Raw genomic sequence first — 19,492 nt, forward strand, 5'->3', positions numbered from 1 at the left:
TCCCTCAACCTCCTTCGTTCCAGTGAGAACAAACCGAGTTTATTCAACCGCTCCTCATAGCTAATGCCCTCCATACCAGGCAACATTCTGGTAAATCTCTTCTGCACTCTCTCTAAAGCCTCCACATCCTTCTGGTAGTGTGGCGACCAGAATTGAACACTGTACTCCAAGTGTGGCCTAACTAAGGTTCTATACAGCTGCAACATGACTTGCCAATTCTTATACTCAATGCCCCGGCCAATGAAGGCAAGCATGCCGTATGCCTTCTTGACTACCTTCTCCACCTGTGTTGCCCCTTTCAATGACCTGTGGACCTGTACTCCTAGATCTCTTTGACTTTCAATAATCTTGAGGGTTCTACCATTCACTGTATATTCCCTACCTGCATTAGACCTTCCAAAATGCATTACCTCACATTTGTCCGGATTAAACTCCATCTGCCATCTCTCCGCCCAAGTCTCCAAACAATCTAAATCCTGCTGTATCCTCCGACAGTCCTCATCGCTATCCGCAATTCCACCAAACTTTGTGTCGTCTGCAAACTTACTAATCAGACCAGTCACATTTTCCTCCAAATCATTTATATATACTACAAAGAGCAAAGGTCCCAGCACTGATCCCTGTGGAACACCACTGGTCACAGCCCTCCAATTAGAAAAGCATCCTTCCATTGCTACTCTCTGCCTTCTATGGCCTAGCCAGTTCTGTATCCACCTTGCCAGCTCACCCCTGATCCCGTGTGACTTCACCTTTTATACTAGTCTACCATGAGGGACCTTGTCAAAGGCCTTACTGAAGTCCATATAGACAACATCCACTGCCCTACCTGCATCAATCATCTTAGTGACCTCCTCGAAAAACTCTATCAAGTTAGTGAGACATGACCTCCCCTTCACAAAACCGTGCTGCCTCTCACTAATACGTCCATTTGCTTCCAAATGGGAGTAGATCCTGTCTCGAAGAATTCTCTCCAGTAATTTCCCTACCACTAAAGTAAGGCTCACTGGCCTGTAGTTCCCGGGATTATCCTTGCTACCCTTCTTAAACAGAGGAACAACATTGGCTATTCTCCAGTCCTCCGGGACATCCCCTGAAGACAGCGAGGATCCAAAGATTTCTGTCAAGGCCTCAGCAATTTCCTCTCCAGCCTCCTTCAGTATTCTGGGGTAGATCCCATCAGGCCCTGGGGACTTATCTACCTTAATATTTTTTAAGACACCCAACACCTCGTCTTTTTGGATCTCAATGTGACCCAGGCTATCTGCACACCCTTCTCCAGACTCAACATCTACCAATTTCTTCTCTTTGGTGAATACTGATGCAAAGTATTCATTTAGTACCTCGCCCATTCCTCTGGCTCCACACATAGATTCCCTTGCCTATCCTTCAGTGGGCCAACCCTTTCCCTGGCTACCCTCTTGCTTTTTATGTACGTGTAAAATGCCTTGGGATTTTCCTTAACCCTATTTGCCAATGACTTTTCGTGACCCCTTCTAGCCCTGCTGACTCCTTGCTTAAGTTCCTTCCTACTTTCCTTATATTCCACGCAGGCTTTGTCTGTTCCCAGCCTTTTAGCCCTGACAAATGCCTCCTTTTTCTTTTTGACGAGGCCTACAATATCTCTCGTCATCCAATGTTCCTGAAAATTGCCGTATTTATCCTTCTTCTTCACAGGAACATGCCGGTCCTGAATTCCTTTCAACTGCCACTTGAAAGCCTCCCACATGTCAGATGTTGATTTGCCCTCAAACAACCGCCCCCAATCTATGTTCTTCAGTTCCCGCCTAATATTGTTATAATTAGCCTTCCCCCCATTTAGCACATTCATCCTAGGACCACTCTTATCCTTTTCCACCAGTACTTTAAAACTTACTGAATTGTGGTCACTGTTACCGAAATGCTCCCCTACTGAAACATCTACCACCTGGCCGGGCTCATTCCCCAATACCAGGTCCAGTACCGCCCCTTCCCTAGTTGGACTGTCTACATATTGTTTTAAGAAGCCCTCCTGGATGCTCCTTACAAACTCCGCCCCGTCTAAGCCCCTGGCACTAAGTGAGTCCCAGTCAATATTGGGGAAGTTGAAGTCTCCCATCACCACAACCCTGTTGTTTTTACTCTTTTCCAAAATCTGTCTACCTATCTGCTCCTCTATCTCCCGCTGGCTGTTGGGAGGCCTGTAGTAAACCCCCAACATTGTGACTGCACCCTTCTTATTCCTGATCTCTACCCATATAGCCTCACTGCCCTCTGAGGTGTCCTCCCGCAGTACAGCTGTGATATTCTCCCGAACCAGTAGCGCAACTCCGCCTCCCCTTTTACATCCCCCTCTATCCCGCCTGAAACATCTAAATCCTGGAACGTTTAGCTGCCAATCCTGCCCTTCCCTCAACCAGGTCTCTGTAATGGCAACAACATCATAGTTCCTAGTACTAATCCAAGCTCTAAGTTCATTTGTCTTACCCGTAATACTTCTTGCATTAAAACATATGCACTTCAAGCCGCCAGACCCGCTGTGTTCAGCAACTTCTCCCTGTCTGCTCTGCCTCAGAGCCACACTGTCCCTATTCCCTAGTTATCCCTCAATGCTCTCACCTTCTGACCTATTGCTCCCGTGCCCACCCCCCACCATACTAGTTTAAACCCTCCCATGTGACACTAGCAAACCTCGCGGCCAGGATATTTATGCCTCTCCGGTTTAGATGCAACCCGTCCTTCTTATACAAGTCACACCTGCCCCGGAAGAGCTCCCAGTGGTCCAGATAATGGAAACCCTCCCTCCAACACCAGCTGTTTAGCCACGTGTTTAGCTGCTCTATCTTCCTATTTCTAGCCTCACTGGCACGTGGCACAGGGAGTAATCCCGAGATTACAACCCTAGAGGTCCTGTCTTTTAACTTTCTGCCTAGCTCCCTGAACTCCTGCTGCAGGACCTCATGCCCCTTCCTGCCTATGTCGTTAGTACCAATATGTACAACGACCTCTGCCTGTTTGCCCTCCCCCTTCAGGATACCCTCTACCCGTTCGGAGACATCCTGGACCCTGGCACCAGGGAGGCAACATACCATCCTGGAGTCTCTTTCACGTCCACAGAAGTGCCTATCTGTGCCCCTGACTATAGAGTCCCCTATTACTATTACCCTTCTGCGCTTTGACCCTCCCTTCTGAACATCAGAGCCAGCTGTGGTGCCACTGCTCTGGCTGCTGCTGTTTTCCCCTGATAGGCTATCCCCCCCGACAGTATCCAAAGGGGTATATCTGTTTGAGAGGGGGACAACCACAGGGGATTCCTGCACTGACTGCCTGCCCTTTCTGGTGGTCACCCATTTCTCTGCCTGCACCTTGGGTGTGACCACATCTACATAACTGCGATCTATGACGCTTTCCGCCACCTGCATGCTCCTAAGTGCATCCAATTGCTGCTCCAACCGAACCATGCGGTCTGTGAGGAGCTCCAGTTGGGTGCACTTTCTGCAGATGAAGCCATCCGGGACACTGGAAGCTTCCCGGACCTGCCACATCTCACAGTCAGAGCACTGCACCCCTCTAACTGACATTGCGTCAATTAATTAAAATTTTAATTTAATTTTTTTAAATTTTTAAAAAAATATTTTTTTTTAAATTTCAAAGTTACTGTTAACTATCTGTTTCCTAGCACTAGATTTCTAATAGAAATGCGAAAGCTAAATATAGTACTCTCCGATCTCTGGCTTAGATATCCCTCTAAATTATAATTAAGTAATTATGTTTAATTAGTTACCAATGCTTAATTTTTTAATTTAGTGTAGAATCCCAACCAGCCACTCAGGCCACAGCTTTTCTGTGATGTCACTTCAGTTTCCCCCCGACACACACACAATTTGAAAAAGGTACAAAAGTAAAAATGAGTAAAAATCACTTACTTACCTTCTTAGTGTTAATAATAAAATATGGTACTTACCTCACACCAATGGGTTTTATTATTAGGTTAGAGGAGGAGGGCGGGTGGGAGACACTACACGTGTAGTGTCTCGGGTTTCCTCTCCACCAGAATTTATTGGTGAGGGTCTTCCCAGAGGTCCGCAGGTCGAACTTCCTGTTCCCGCCTTAAATACTAATTTTTTTTTTAAAAAACAGAAAAGAGGGACCGAAAACAGGGCCAGGTAAGTGTTTTTAAAGGAGAGACTTACCTCCCAGCAATTACGTCCGCACTGCCCCCGCTGAAATTGACTAACCAGCTCTTCTCCCGCTGAAATCGACTGGCCTGCCCCTGTAAAGACAAGTGTTTTTAAAGGAGAGACTTACCTCCCAGCAATCACTTCCGCACTGCCCCCGCTGAAATTGACTAACCAGCTCTTCTCCCGCTGAAATCGACTGGCCTGCCCCTGCAAAGACAAGTGTTTTTAAAGGAGAGACTTACCTCCCAGCAATCACTTCCGCACTGCCCCCGCTTGGGTGTGGATATCACTTCAGCAGCATCTGGAAGGGTTACATGGCCCCCTTTCCTCCTCATGCTGAGCAGCGACACAGCAGGCTCACCTCACTGGTAACTCGGGTGAAGAATCAGAATGCCGCTGTTTGGCGCTCTTGCCTACTATGGAGAGGTGACAGTGGGAGGAGGGTCATCACCCCCAGAGTCCAAGATAATCACCAACACAGAACCTCCCACATCCCATCAGTGGCTCATGGAGGGACCTCTCTCCCACCCGGGAAAAAAAAGTCCCTGCTGGGAGACATTCCCAGCCGTCACAATTGAAACCTCTCCTCACCATCGCCTGCCTGGTTGGCCCCAGCAATTAGTAACCCCACCTCAATTGGTGGTAGTGCTGGGACTGAAGAGCTGCCACCCTTTTGTTTAGTCAACAGCTCTTGGGAGGTGGGATGTCCTGCCTCAGAGGGATGGAAACCACATCAACAGGCAATTAGTTGTCTGAGGACTGCAAATTCTGGCCTCGGCTTTGAAGGTCGGCGGAGATGGGGTAGCCCCTGACGCTCTCCACCTCTAATTCTGGACAATGTCTGCGTTGGGCTGGCTTTTCCACGACCCAGAAAACTGGCAGCTAATGGTAACTGCAGATCCAGATGGTATGTTCTTTACCAATAACTTAAAACGGAAAATGTTGGAAATGTTCAGCAAGTCAGGCAGCACTTGTGGAGAGAAAAACAGATTTCAAGTCCTAGATTCTCATGGAATGACTAAAATAAAAATAGCAGGCAGATTCCAATTCCAGGATTCCCAAAACTATTCCTGGAATGTCTGATTTTCAGGTGTGTTTTTAAAGGGTGTTGGCTGGTTCCTGTCAGAAGCATGCATCTGGCATTCTAGATCTCACCGGCTCCATTTGCAGAGATTGGTATCTTCTACTACTCCGCAATTTTCATCGTCGGGCAAAGTTTTTAAAGACTTGTGGTTCACAGCCCCTGAGAGAAGTTGTGGAACCTAATCTGCATAAGCGGACCTTTTCAAAAGTAAGTTCTGAGGATCCTCCTCCTGATGCCTATTGTGACAACCCATCCCCTATGGCTGCTCATGCCCCCCCCCATGCCATGCTGTGCCACTTCCATGCCCATTGACACACTGTCTAGAAACAATGAACCCTGTAGTCACAATAAGATGTGTACAAAATAAAGCTTCAAACTGCAATTCATTCATAACTTTCTCCTATGTTGGAAAAAGTAATTTCACTATAAGCTGATAAAAATCTAGACCCTTTGGGTATCAGTAACAAAAACCACAATCCTTTGGAACCACTGAATGTTGTATTTAACACAATGTGAAATCAACAGCAAAGATCAGAGAGACTGAGCTGTCAATCAAACAATGTTTTCTCTGGGGTGCAGCTGTTTGACCAAGCGTGATGGATGCCTGGGCTTTGAGCCAGGCCTCAATATGGATATTTGGATGAGAGCCCAGGCATTCATCTGACTATTATAACACACGCGCCCCACAGAAAACAGTGCTTGACTCACAATTCAGCCCTCTGATGGGGATGGTGGTGGTATAGTAGTGATGGGAGACTCAGGCTGGGGACACAGATTCGAATCCCACCACGGCAGCTGGTGGAATTTCAATTCAGTTAATAAATCTGGAATTAAAAGCTGGTCTCAGTAATGGCGACCATGAAATGATATGGTTGACAGTAATGTCCAGTGAAATGGCCGAGCAAACCATGCAGTTGTATCAAACCACTATGAAGTCTAAGAAAGGAATTGAAGTTGGGCAGATCACCTGGCAGCAGCCGAGGCACTGCAAACGATAATGGCAACCCAGCCCTGTTGACCGTACAGAGCCCTCACTGTGCCAAATTTGGGAGAGCTCTCTAACAGACTAGTCAAACAATAGCTTGACATAATCATACCGTACAGATAATGTCCCAGGCACCACCATCGCCATCTCTGGTCCTGGTCCACTGGCAAGGATGAAGGAGCCAAAATCACACGGGAAATGCAGAGCATTAGTGGAACTGGGGTGAAAAAACGTAGTGTGTGATGAGAATGGTTGAAAGAACATTAGAGCTTGCATATTAATGTTCAATTTGTGAGGCCAACTTTTCATTTATTCTTCTCTTTTTAGAGCAAATCTCTCAGCTCTCTGCCAGCCTAAGGCGACCAGTAGGGTTTGGGAAACCAGGCCGGCCTGGACCACCTGGGCCACTCGGACCAACTGGCCCTCCAGGATCTACAGGACACCCAGGTGTGATAGGCCCACAAGGTGTCAAAGGTCACCAAGGTTACCCTGGTGAACCAGGACCCAAAGGTAAGAATATCGTTTCAACCCATTGTGTCGTTTATGAAACCTTCCAGTGACCTATTTAGCATAGAGGTAAAACCAATAATTGGTTGAAAGGATGCCATGGTAACATACTGATTTCAGCTGTGATGTGTAGGAGAGGTACAGGTTTGCTGCTTCCCCTCTTACATGTTGCCCCGGCTCACTTTTGTAAAAACAATCAGCTTTTAAAATAGCACAGGCTAACAACTGGAAGGAAGTCCTTACTTATTTTTTGCCAAGCCCCACCCTTAGTGCAAAAGAATATCGTGTACCAAAAATAAGATCAAAAAGATAAGAAAACAAATTTATTGATGGTGATGTGAAAGGCAGAAACCAAAGTTCATTTTGAGTTCCACCCTGGAGCAACTGTGTAAACAGGTAAATAAAAGCAAAATGCTGTGGATGCTGGAAATCTGAAATTAAAATGCTGGAAAACGCTGCAGGTCTGTCAGCATCTGGGGAGAGAGAAACCGAGGTAAAGGTTACTTCCTGTTTCCCCAGTGTCGCATTTAAGGGGTACCCCAATGATGCGCGAGGGAATCCCTCGAGGAAGTTCCCTTATAAGGGTTTACCCGGGAATTATCCAGAAGCACTAATTTCCTCTTGACAATTGCGCTGGGCTGGGAATCATCCGACAGAAGGTTTAAAATCGCCAACTTCAGATGATTCTGCCAGTTTTATCATGATTTTTACTCTGAGAGTTAGAAAACCCTTCTAAATCCAAAATAACGATTTTAAAAAAGCCAAAACCTGCCTCGTGCCCCCCCCCCCCCCCCCCCGCCCAGCCCACACACACACATACACTACGCCCCAGCATATCCTCCAGAACAGCCCGACCCCAGATCCGATCCACCCCACCACATCACGAACTGACCCAAAACAATCCCCCCCCAGCCCCGTCTCAACCTGATCTGACCCCCCCCCCCCCTCTCACACCACCTTGCTCTATACCCGGCACCATCTACCCAAACCGCCCCAGCTCAACATTGCCCGACCACCCCCACACCAACCTGACCCCACTAGTCCGATCTAAACACCCTTCCGGCTTGACCTGACCCACCCCGCGCCCCCCACGTCCATCTGATCTACCCGAAGTCACGACCCAATGCGCCCCCCGCCCCTTCACCTCTGGTCTCTCTAATTGTTTAAGCCACTTACCTTATCCCTTGAAATTGACCCCAGCTGATGCTGTAAAAGGGGGACATTTCTTTATTTCCTGCACCCCTGTTACTCCTCACTGATGCAGCCCAAGGCACATTTCACTGCTCCTGTCTCACCCAGTCTGAGTGAGGAACGTTGGGTGAGACAGGGGGTTTGGAGTTTCGGCATGGATAAGTTCATCCAAAGTGTCAATCTGCCGGAGATTGCCACTCTGAGGAAGTTACAGGGTTTCAAGTCCATGGGCGAATTCTCTGGCCGTTAGCCGGCAGTGGAACCCTGCCCATAACTTTCCCAGCAGCGTGGGGTGACTTCAATGCGAATTCCCATCGTCAGCGGCTGGGAGGCCAGGAAATCCCACCCCATATGACTTTTTTCTGGAGCTATAAACAGGCAACATCCACCTCTACACTTTCCTCACTAACTGTGGTAAATAGAACATAGAACATTACAACGCAGTACAGGCCCTTCGGCCCTCGATGTTGCACCGACCTGTGAAACCACTCTAAAGCCCATCTACGCTATTCCCTTATCGTCCACATGTCTATCCAATGACCATTTGAATGCCCTTAGTGTTGGCGAGTCCACTACTGTTGCAGGCAGGGCATTCCATGCCCTTACTACTCTCAGAGTAAAGAACCTACCTCTGACATCTGTCCTATATCTATCTCCTCTCAATTTAAAGCTATGTCCCCTCATGCTAGACATCACCATCCTAGGAAAAAGGCTCTCACTGTCCACCCTATCCAATCCTCTGATCAGCTTGTATGCCTCAATTAAGTCACCTCTTAACCTTCTTCTCTCTAACGAAAACAGCCTCAAGTCCCTCAGCCTTTCCTCATAAGATCTTCCCTCCATACCAGGCAACATTCTCGTAAATCTCCTCTGCACCCTTTCCAATGCTTCCACATCCTTTCTATAATGCGGCGACCAGAATTGCACGCAATACTCCAAATGCAGCCGCACCAGAGCTTTGTACAGCTGTAACATGACCTCATGGCTCCGAAACTCAATCCCTTTACCAATAAAAGCTAACACACCGTACGCCTTCTTAACAACCCTCTCAACCTGGGTGGCAACTCTCAGGGACCTATGTACATGGACACCGAGATCTCTCTGCTCATCCACACTGCCAAAAATCTTACCATTAGCCCAGTACTCTGTCTTCCTGTTATTCGTTCCAAAATGAATCACCTCACTTTTCTGCATTAAACTCCATTTGCCACCTCTCAGCCCAGCGCTGCAGCTTATCTATGTCCCTCTGTAACTTGTAACATCCTTCCGCACTGAACACAACTCCACTAACTTTAGTGTCATCTGCAAATTTACTCACCCATCCTTCTACGCCCTCCTCCAGGTCATTTATAAAAATGACAAACAGCAGTGGCCCCAAAACAGATCCTTGTGGTACACCACTAGTAACTGGACTCCAGTCTGAACATTTCCCATCAACTACCACCCTTTGTTTTCTTCCAGCTAGCCAATTTATGATCCAAACTGCTAAATCACCCTGAATCCCATGCCTCCGTATTTTCTGCAGTAGCCTACCGTGGGGAACCTTATCAAATGCTTTCCTGAAATCCATATACACCACATCAACTGCTTTACCCTCATCCACCTGTTTAGTCACCTTCTCAAAGAACTCAATAAGGTTTGTGAGGCACGACATACCCGTCACAAAACTGTGTTGACTATCTCTAATCAAATTATTCCTTTCCAGATGATTATGCATCCTATCTCTTATAAACCTTTCCAAGATTTTTCCCACAACCGAAGTAAGGCTCACTGGTCTATAGTTACCAGGGTTGTCTCTACTCCACTTCTTGAACAAGGGGACAATATTTGCTATCCTCCAGTCTTCTCGCACTATTCCTGTAGACAGGATGACTTAAAGGTCAAAGCCAAAGGCTCAGCAATCTCCTCCCTGGCTTCCCAGAGAATCCTAGGATAAATCCCATCCGGCCCAGGGGACTTATCTATTTTCACACTTTCCAGAATTGCTAACACCTCCTCCTTATGAACCTCAAGTCCTTCTAATCTAGTAGCCTGAATCTCAGTATTCTCCTCGACAACATTGTCTTTTTCCTGTGTGAATACTGACGAAAAATATTCATTTAGCACCTCTCCTATCTCCTCGGACGCCAAGCACAACTTCCCACTACTGTCCTTGACTGGCCCTACTCTTACCCTAGTCATTTGTTTATTCCTGACATATCTATAGAAAGCTTTAGGGTTATCCTTGATCCTACCTGCCAAAGACTTCTCATGTCCCCTCCTGGCTCTTCTTAGCTCTCTCTTTAGGTCCTTCCTAGCTAACTTGTAACTCTCGAGCACCCTAACTGAACCTTCATGTGTCATCTTTACATAAGCCTCCTTCTTCCTCTTGACAAGTGTTTCGACTGCTTTAGTAAACCACGGTTCCCTTGCTCGACCACTTCCTCCCTGCCTGACAGGTACATACTTATCAAGGACACGCAGTAGCTGTTCCTTGAACAAGCTCCACATTTCCATTGTGCCCATCCCCTGCAGTTTTCCTCTCCATCCGATGCATCCTAAGTCTTGCCTCATCGCATCATAATTGCCTTTCCCCCAGATATAACTCTTGCCCTGCGGTATATACCTATCCCTTTCCATCACTAAAGTAAACTTAATCAAATTGTGGTCACTATCACCAAAGTGCCCACCTACCTCCAAATCTAACACCTGTCCTGGTTCATTACCCAGTACCAAATCCAATATGGCCTCGCCTCTCGTTGGCCTATCTACATACTGTGTCAGGAAACCCTCCTGCACACATTGGACAAAAACAGACGCATCTAAAGTACTCGAACTATAGCGTTTCCAGTCAATATTTGGAAAGTTAAAGTCCCCCATAACAATTACACTGTTGCTTTCGCTCCTATCCAGAATCATCTTTGCAATCCTTTCCTCTACACCTCTGGAACTTTTTGGTGGCTTATAGAAAACCCCCAACAGGGTTACCTCTCCTTTCCTGTTTCTAACCTCAGCCCATACTACCTCAGTAGACGAGTCCCCATCAAACATCCTTTCTGCCACTGTAATACTGTCCTTGACTAACAATGACACCCCTCCCCCTCTTTTACCACCTTCCCTGAGCTTACTGAAATATCTAAACCCCGGCACCTGCAACAACCATTCCTGTCCCTGCTCTATCCATGTCTCTGAAATGGCCACAACATCGAAGTCCCAGGTACCAACCCATGCCGCAAGTTCACCCACCTTATTCCGGATGCTCCTTGCATTAAAAAAGACACACTTTAAACCACCTTCCTGCCTGCTGGTACACTCCTGCAACTTTGAAACCTTACTCATGACCTCACTACTCTCAACCTCCTGTATACTGGAGCTACAATTCAGGTTCCCAAGCCCCTGCTGAACTAGTTTAAACCCTCCCGAAGAGCATTTGCAAATTTCTCCCCCAGGATATTGGTACCCCTCTGGTCCAGGTGTAGACCATCCCGTTTGTAGAGGTCCCACCAACCCCAGAATGAGCCCCAATTATCCAAAAATCTGAAACCCTCCCTCCTGCACCATCCCTGTAGCCACGTGTCAACTTCTCTCTCTCCCTATTCCTCGTCTCGCTATCACGTGGCATGGGTAACAACCCAGAGATAATAACTCTGTTTGTCCTAGATCTAAGTTTCCACCCTAGCTCCCTGAATTCCTGCCTTACATCCCTATAATTGTGTGGCAGTGGAAAATGCCAGACAGTGTACTAACCTAAAATAAAAACAGAAAATGCTGGATAAATTCAGCAGGTCTGGCAGCATCTGTGGAGAGAGAAGCACAGGGCATGATTTAACTAAATGGGAACAAAGTCCCATAATGAGCTCGTTTAGCCTAAAATTCGAGGCTATAAAATGCGACTTGCATTTCTGAGGGGCCTCAATGGGGAACGCAGTGCCGAGGCCGCACATAGACCCATTTTGTACACTGCGGAGCTCCGCGCGCTGGAACGCCTCAATGTAGCAAGAGGTCAGTCTCCGAGGCCCCAGAAGCGACCCCCGCTAACCCCCCCCCCCCAAGGTCCCAGCGCACAATGGGAGGGGGGCTCTCCCATAATGGGTCCCCCCTCCCCCTAACACCCACGCAGAGCACCCCTAGCCAGAAATGCCAGCTTGGCACCTTGGCCATGCCATCCTGGCACCCTGGTACTGCCCCTGCCAGTACCACCGGGACACCTTGGCAATGCCAGGCTGGCACTGGGGAGTAGGGTCTCCCGGCTTCTATCGACTATGCTGCCCTATGGCGAGCTGCTTTTCGGGTATAGTGTGGCTATTAAATTGCGCCCACAGCGTACTAATCTGTTGACTTGTAACTAACAGGCTTAACATATGTGGTGGCTCGAGATACACACTGGAGGCTTCCAATAGTTAACAAAGGGGTTTACCGATGAAAGGCAAAACGCCGTTATGTAACATACACAGATTACTTTCCAACAGGTCTTTACTCTTCACTGGCCCACACTACCCGGCATCTTGCTCCCAGGGCCCCGCACAAATTCCCCATTGGCTGGGGTTTGCATGCTCTCATCTAATTGGCCCTGAGATAATCACATGGTCAGTGGATCTTTCCCCCTTAAAGGGGCCAATCCACCATATCCTTCCCTCCTTAAGTCCCTTAATATAGTACCCCAAATATTATGTACAAAAGGTACAATTGTTAACCAGGACAACTGAGGAAAGAGAATCCCTCAAAATGTAATTCGGTCCAGAGGCCTCCGGGTCCTCCTGTATCTAGGTAGCCCAGCCTCAGGCACAGCCTTCTTTTAGGTGATCAAGTGGTCCACTGTCGACGCACCTCAGGCAGGATCATTTAACAATAGGCGCACTGGCCTCACCGGCCTTGACAGATGCAGCTGGTTGAATAGAAGCGGGAGCCCCTGGCTCCCCTTGTCTGGACCAAGTTACAGGAGTATTAACGGTGCTTGCTGGACTCATCGACTCCACTTTGGGGGTCACCACTCTTTGACTTCTCAGGTGATTGGTGTGCTTTTTGATGGTCTTACCCTTAACATCAACCACATAAGACATTGGCCCCGACTGAGCGACAACCCATCCTTCTTACCAAGGTGTACTGGCTGCAAAATTGCAGACCAAAACCGGGTCTCCCACCTGGCATGACCTGTAACTTCTCTGCTCTGACCGCTGACTATTCTGAGGGGCCTGATGTGTCTCCACATTTCCGCCAAATGTGAAAATACAAGGTCCAGTCAGGTTCTCAACCGCCAACCCATGAGCAGCTCAGCTGGTGTGAGACCCATGGTTGAATGAGGGGTTGGGTTGTACAACAACAAAAATTAGCCAACCTCTAGTTAAGTGGTTTATCTGACTGCTTTTTCATGGCGTTCTTGAAGGTTTGAATGGCCCACTCAGCCAGACCGTTCGATTCTGCGTCATAGGAAGCTACTGTCCTTGTGTGTCATATGCCATCTTCTCTCACAAAACACTACAAATCATTGCCGGTGATGGGGCGTGCCATTTTCCAAAGAAATTGCGTCAGGAAGCCCATAAATGACAAAACGCAAGGTGTCTACTGTGGCCATCAAAATAGTAGCCCCCATCTCCTGGACTGACAGCTACTTCGAGTGGAAATCTACCAGCACCAAAGAAATCTTGCCCGGATACAAACCCTGTAATCTACATGGATCTTGGTCCTCGGGCAACCTAGCGATTCCCATGTTTGAAGGGTGGCGGAAGGTGGCAATGATTGCTGCAATTGGCAAGGATGGCACTGTTGTATTAGTTCTTCAATGTCTTTTTGGCTATGCCTGGCCACCAGACCTGACTACATGCCAATATCTCCATCTTTGTCTGCCCTGGTGGACATTGCATAACTCTTGAAAGAGTACATACACCAGTGCAATTTCTTCACCCTGAATATAACCACTAAGCCCTTCTTCTCAATCTGAGCGTAATTTTGGTCTGCTTCAGAAAGGGTCCTGAGGCAAAGGTGAAAGGTTTTTCCGAGCTATCTCCCATTTTCAGGGGTAAAACAGCCCCGACACCTGAAGGGGACATGACAGCATGATTGGTTTTCCCAGATCAAAAAGATTTGAAGACTGTAATGCTTGCTTCACGACTCAAGAATCCTTCCATTGCCACCACTGATTTTTCCTGAAGTGCTGGTGTAATGTTGCCAATGTTGTGGCTAGATACGAAATGAACCGTCCATAGTAATTGATCATACCAAGGAAGAACTTAAGCTTGCTAATATTTTTGTATGTTGAATGCTTAGCTGTAGTACTCTTCAAGATTAAAGACTGTTCCTGCATGTAACTATTGGAAGGTCGGCTCACCTACCACGGTCACCGAAGCCCCAGTGTCAACTGTCATTTGAAGGGGTATGCCATTTACCCTCAAACAATTTCAATCGGAGCCTCTTTATTCAATTGAACTGCATTCAACTGATGCAGCATTCTCTCTTCTCCAGAACTCTTCTCCATTTTGGTCAATGGTGCTGTGGACTGAGGAGAAGGGGCATTTGGAGGAAGGTTAAGGTGCCCTGTCCCCTGTCCCGTAGCTCACCTATGGTTAGATGAGCATTTCCGGCAGAAATTGGGAATTCTCTTCGACCAGGATCTTCATGATGTCCACCACTCTCCCCATGGAGACATCAGTGTGCGCGCACGTTGAAACCACATTAACAGACAGGACTCCTCCACCTCACACTGTTGAGGGCCTCCGACACCTCTGGTAGATGTTCCCACCTCTTGCAGCTTCCTCAGCATCTCCAGCCTTTTAACTACAGCTCTCGGATATGACGGGGGGGTGGGGGTTGGAGTGTGCTATCCAGCCCACCACATCACACAAAACATCGGGAAACTCCAAACCACATAATTAATTTGGCCAATATGATGCAAATTTCCTCTGGCCTCCACAGTGGGAAACACTCCTGCTTCCCGTCCCCGCCACAGGACTTTGTCTCAGAATGGTTCAGGCTTCGACTCTGTCTGAGCACTTAGGTGGGTCTCTTTTCCACAGAAGCCAGGCAGCGACACCTGTAGCCTTAAAAATGTTGTTTTCATGGGATGTGGGTGTCACTGGCTAGGCCAGCATTTATTGTCCATCCCTAATTGTCCTTGAGGGGACAGTTAAGAGTTAACCACATTGCTGTGGATGTGGAGTCACATGCAGGCCAGATCAGGTAAAGATGGCCAATTTCCTTCCCTAAAGGACATCTGTGATGAACCAGGGCCGGGATTCTCCGAGCCTCCGCACCGAAATTGCGCTTGGCGCGGGGGCGGAGAATGGGGCCTCAGACCCGCGATCGGGTCCGATGCCGGGACGCGATTCTCCGGCGACCGGAGAATCACCGCCAGCCGCGTGCGTGTGATTGATGCGGCGCCTGTCAAAGGCCGTTGAAAGAGGCCTACGCAGCAATTCTCTGTGGTTGGCCAACCGATTTCCCGCCAGCGTGGTTGTAACATGGTTCCACCCGGCAGGAGCTCGATCTCGCGGCCGCGGTGGCTGTCCTGGTGGGGGGGGCGGGGAGATCAGACTCCGGGGGGGCCTCCACAATGGTCAGGCCCGCGATCGGGGGCTACCGATCGGCGGGCGCGCGCGATCTGGGGTGGCCTATCTTCTTCCGTGTCGGCTCGTTGTGTGGCTCTGCCATGTTGCGCGGAAGCGGCTGCCGCGCGCATGCACGGACCCCCGTGGAGCACTCCGGCATCGTGCTGGCCCTCTGTGGGCTTCAGAATCGCTGGGCCAAGAGGCCCGTTGACACCGGTGTGAAACTCTCCGGTATTTACGCCGGCGCCAACACTTAGCCGCGTTTTTGCAGAAGCCCTGGTTTATTCAACAATTGTCAATAGTTTCATGGTCTTCATTAGATTTTCAAATCCAGAATTTTATTGAAATCAAATTTCACCATCTGCCATGGTGGGATTTGAAACAGGGTCCCCAGAGCATTTCCCTGGATCTCTAGATTACTGGTCCAATGACAATACCTTTCACTGCCTCCCCGACCAAGTACACCTCCACTGATATTTTGTCGGGTCCTAGTTGGAGGCTTGTTTGGGGAAACACTGGTCTGCCAGAGTTACCAACCCTCATGAAATTAATGGCCTTCTAGGAGTGAGAAGTGGCCCAGATGCTAATAGGCCATCATGAAATATCTGGCTTAATATCTGTACTCCGTGTATCTAAGGTCTTGGTCATCCTGGCTGAGCCCACTAGGCAAGTGGGTTATGGTTACAGAATTTTGAGGTCAGTTTCTGATAAAGGTGGGTTGATGCACTGAGAAATATCTTCTTATTTCATTTTGTAAGTGTTTTTTAATGAGTTTCCGTCACCACCTCTGAAATAATTTCTAGTTGTTTTCATACTGATCTTTGCTACCAGAACTGAGTTTGAACTCTGACCTTTTGCGCGACAGGTGTACAAGGTGAAAAGGGTGAGAAAGGAGAAGAAGGAATAGGACAACGTGGATCACCAGGACCTCAAGGATTGCCAGGTAAACACCTAATACAGGAATCCTTAATGTTGCAAATTCTCATATTACTATCCTTTTAATCTCATGAAAAATAGTCCACGAGAAGACTCGAGGAGAGGTCTTATCTCATCAAGTACCCTTGTACTGTAGTCAATCGGTCAGAGATCTCTAATCTCATCAGATAAACTACGGATCATTGGCTGCATATCAGTCACTGTTCAGAAGACAAAGCTGAGGCGATTACCCGGATTTATACACCAGGCATGAGTCTAATGTGAGAAAACATTGATAAACACAACTCAAGAAATTCCATTAGGTTGGATTTGCAGATATAGTTGAGGAGGATGTAAGGGTGGCTGAACATTTGCTGTGTGTCTGTTAATAATTCCCCGTAATTTAAAAAAATATATTATTCCTGTCACATTTTGGATGATTATGCGACATTTTCCTCGTTTCAGAAAAATCAATCATCCCCCTTAACAGACCTTGCAACCCCTCAGATCTGGAGTGCGCGCTTCCCTGCTCAATATCCATGTTAAACAATAATGTAACCCTGGGATAAAATGCAAGAACAATAGCCAATGGAATTAATTGTTGGCTATTGGTTTTCTTTGAGAAGGATTCAGTGTGGTACCTGATTATTCTTGTGGGAGAATCTAGAATGAGGAGTCACTGTTTAAAACGAAGGGGTTGGCCATTTAAGACGGAGATGAGAACATTTTTTTACCCTCTGAGGGTAGTGGGGCTTTGGAACACTCTTCCTCAAAAGGTGGTGGAAGCAGAGCCTTTGAATATTTTTATGGCAGTGTTGGATAGATTCTTGATTTGCAAAGAGGTGAAAGGTTATCGAGGGTTGACAGGAATGTGGGGTTGAGGTTACAATCATATCAGCCGTGACCTTTTGAATAGTGGAGCAGGTTCAAGGGACCGAGTGACCTACTTCTGCTCCTAATTTGTATGTTCCTATCTAGATGCTCATTCTTGCAATTCAAAACTTTACAAGACATAACACTCATAAAATTTCATGTGTATTGCTGAAACAAGAGACATGTTGAAGTTTTTCATCTTGCACTTAGGACACCTTACAAGAAACCAATCTAAGGTGAAAATTTTACTGCATGAGAAGAGACTGCTAATTGGTTGGCAAGTGGACTCTGATTGGTAGCGGTGTTGCCATGGAGAATGCATCAGTTGATGGTGATGGACAGTTAACTGCCAAGCATTGTTTAAAATTTTAAATAGGCAGCTTGATCCTGACTGGTCAGGGCATTATCCTTAGGAATATGTCAGCGAATGGCTGTCGCTTACTTTGTCTAGTTGAAACAGGCACAATATGTGCACATGTTCATTTTGTCACACATCCTCACACATGGCACAGATACAGGCATTTGGCCTGATCAGACCACATGGGCTGAAATTTATGCTCCTCCTGTAATTTCGACCATTATAACCATCAATATCCTCCTTCCTTGTAGGCTTGTCTAGTTTCCCCTAAATGCATCTATACCTTTTGTTTCACACACTCCAAATGCATCTATACCTTTTGCTTCACACACTCCCTGTGGTAATGAGATCCACAAAGATTGCACAATTTCACAAAACAATGCTAGTTTGGATTCCAATTCTATCTCTATTTACATTCAAGAAATGAAGTAACTAAAACCAAGTACCAACAGTTCTCTGGGTCTCACTGCATTTTCTTTTTGGTTATAGGTGTTGCTGGCTTGCCTGGAATTGGTAAAGATGGGCGAGATGGGTCTCGTGGCGAACCTGGCCTGCCCGGTGAACAAGGATCTTCAGGCCAACCTGGGCTCAGAGGTTTTCCTGGTACCTGTGATGCATCTGCCTGCATGGGTCCACCTCACCTCTTCATGGGGATGGGAGGTGGCAAGAAATCCATGAATATAAAAGGACCGTCAAAATAACAGAAAACAAATGCAAAGATTACAACTAGTTACCTATTGGTCTACAGCTCTGATTACGTCACGGGTTCAGTTTGACTCTCAAGCGGTTTAAGTATTTCTTCACCTTGATTCCCAGGATCTTAAACCATATGGTACCATCAGCTCATGAGTTTTGCTGGAGTTGAGAATTGCCTATCTGAACCTTGTGCATTTGGATTCCTGATCCCGAAAGAAAACTTGAAGGTTTTAAATCATCATAGAGGACATAAGAACTTTAGGATAGTGTATCCACCAAATAAAATGTACTTTAAATAGTTGTTTGATAGTACAGAACTTAAGTATTGCTTTAAAAAATGCACAAGTCAAAGCTTTTTGTTTTGTATTCATCAGGGCATTTGCAAGAATACCAAATGTAGGGGGCAGCACGGTTGCGCAGTGGGTTAGCCCTGTTACATCATGGCGCCGAGGTCCCAAGTTCGATCCCGGCTCTGGGTCACTGTCCATGTGGAGTTTGCACATTCTCCCGTGTTTGCGTGGGTTTTGCCCCCACAACCCAAAGATGTGCAAGGTAGGTGGATTGAACATGCTAAATTGCCCCTTAATTGGAAAAAAATGAATTGGGTACACTAAATTTATAAAGAAAAAAGAATACCAAATGTGAAGGGAACAATTCATACTTCATAAGGAGAGTGCTGATTAGTTGGCAAGCGGACTCTGATTGGTAGAGGCGTTGCCATAGTGAATGTACCAGTTGACTAATGACCGTCAGTTAACTACCGAGCTTTGTTTAAATTCAATCCTGTCCTGATAAGTGGAGGGCGAAAAGCTTTGCAATGTGTCCTTTTTCAGCGATACTTAAAAAATGTACTTTGTCGACAAACACATCTGCATTTCAAGATGTTGAAAGTGGTTCTTAACCAAGTGGTGTTTCTGCATCATTCTTTTTCACTATTAAACACTGCTGAACTCTCTATGATGAAATATCTCTTTTTGATGAATACCAAATGAAAATACGTTTTTCTCCATAATTAACGACCTGACATTTTCAGGAGTGTCTCACACTTATTGCGGGAAACAATGCAGACAGTGGTATTGGTCAGATGGAACATTGTGGGGTTTTTTCTTGTACATGTTATTGCCTTGGCAGACAAAAATTCAGGAAAAACAGGCAATCTCCTCTACTTTGTTCAATAGAAATTTCATCTTCCAGCGTATTATTAAA

General features: G+C 46.9%; 1 protein-coding gene across 1 annotated transcript in view; it reads left to right on the forward strand.

Annotated features, from left to right (window-relative positions):
* The window catches only part of LOC140385768 (uncharacterized), a 205,104-nt gene extending 185,863 nt beyond the window's left edge, over positions 1–19,241 (forward strand). Inside the window, exons 33-35 of the mRNA XM_072468263.1 lie at positions 6,554–6,736; positions 16,310–16,387; positions 18,080–19,241. Coding sequence (XP_072324364.1) covers positions 6,554–6,736; positions 16,310–16,387; positions 18,080–18,291 — 473 coding nt within the window. The 3' untranslated portion in view covers positions 18,292–19,241. The remainder of the gene's footprint in view (positions 1–6,553; positions 6,737–16,309; positions 16,388–18,079) is intronic.
* The last annotated feature ends 251 nt before the right edge of the window (positions 19,242–19,492 follow it).

This window comes from Scyliorhinus torazame, chromosome 11, assembly GCF_047496885.1.
Source record: "Scyliorhinus torazame isolate Kashiwa2021f chromosome 11, sScyTor2.1, whole genome shotgun sequence".
Taxonomy (NCBI): domain Eukaryota; kingdom Metazoa; phylum Chordata; class Chondrichthyes; order Carcharhiniformes; family Scyliorhinidae; genus Scyliorhinus; species Scyliorhinus torazame.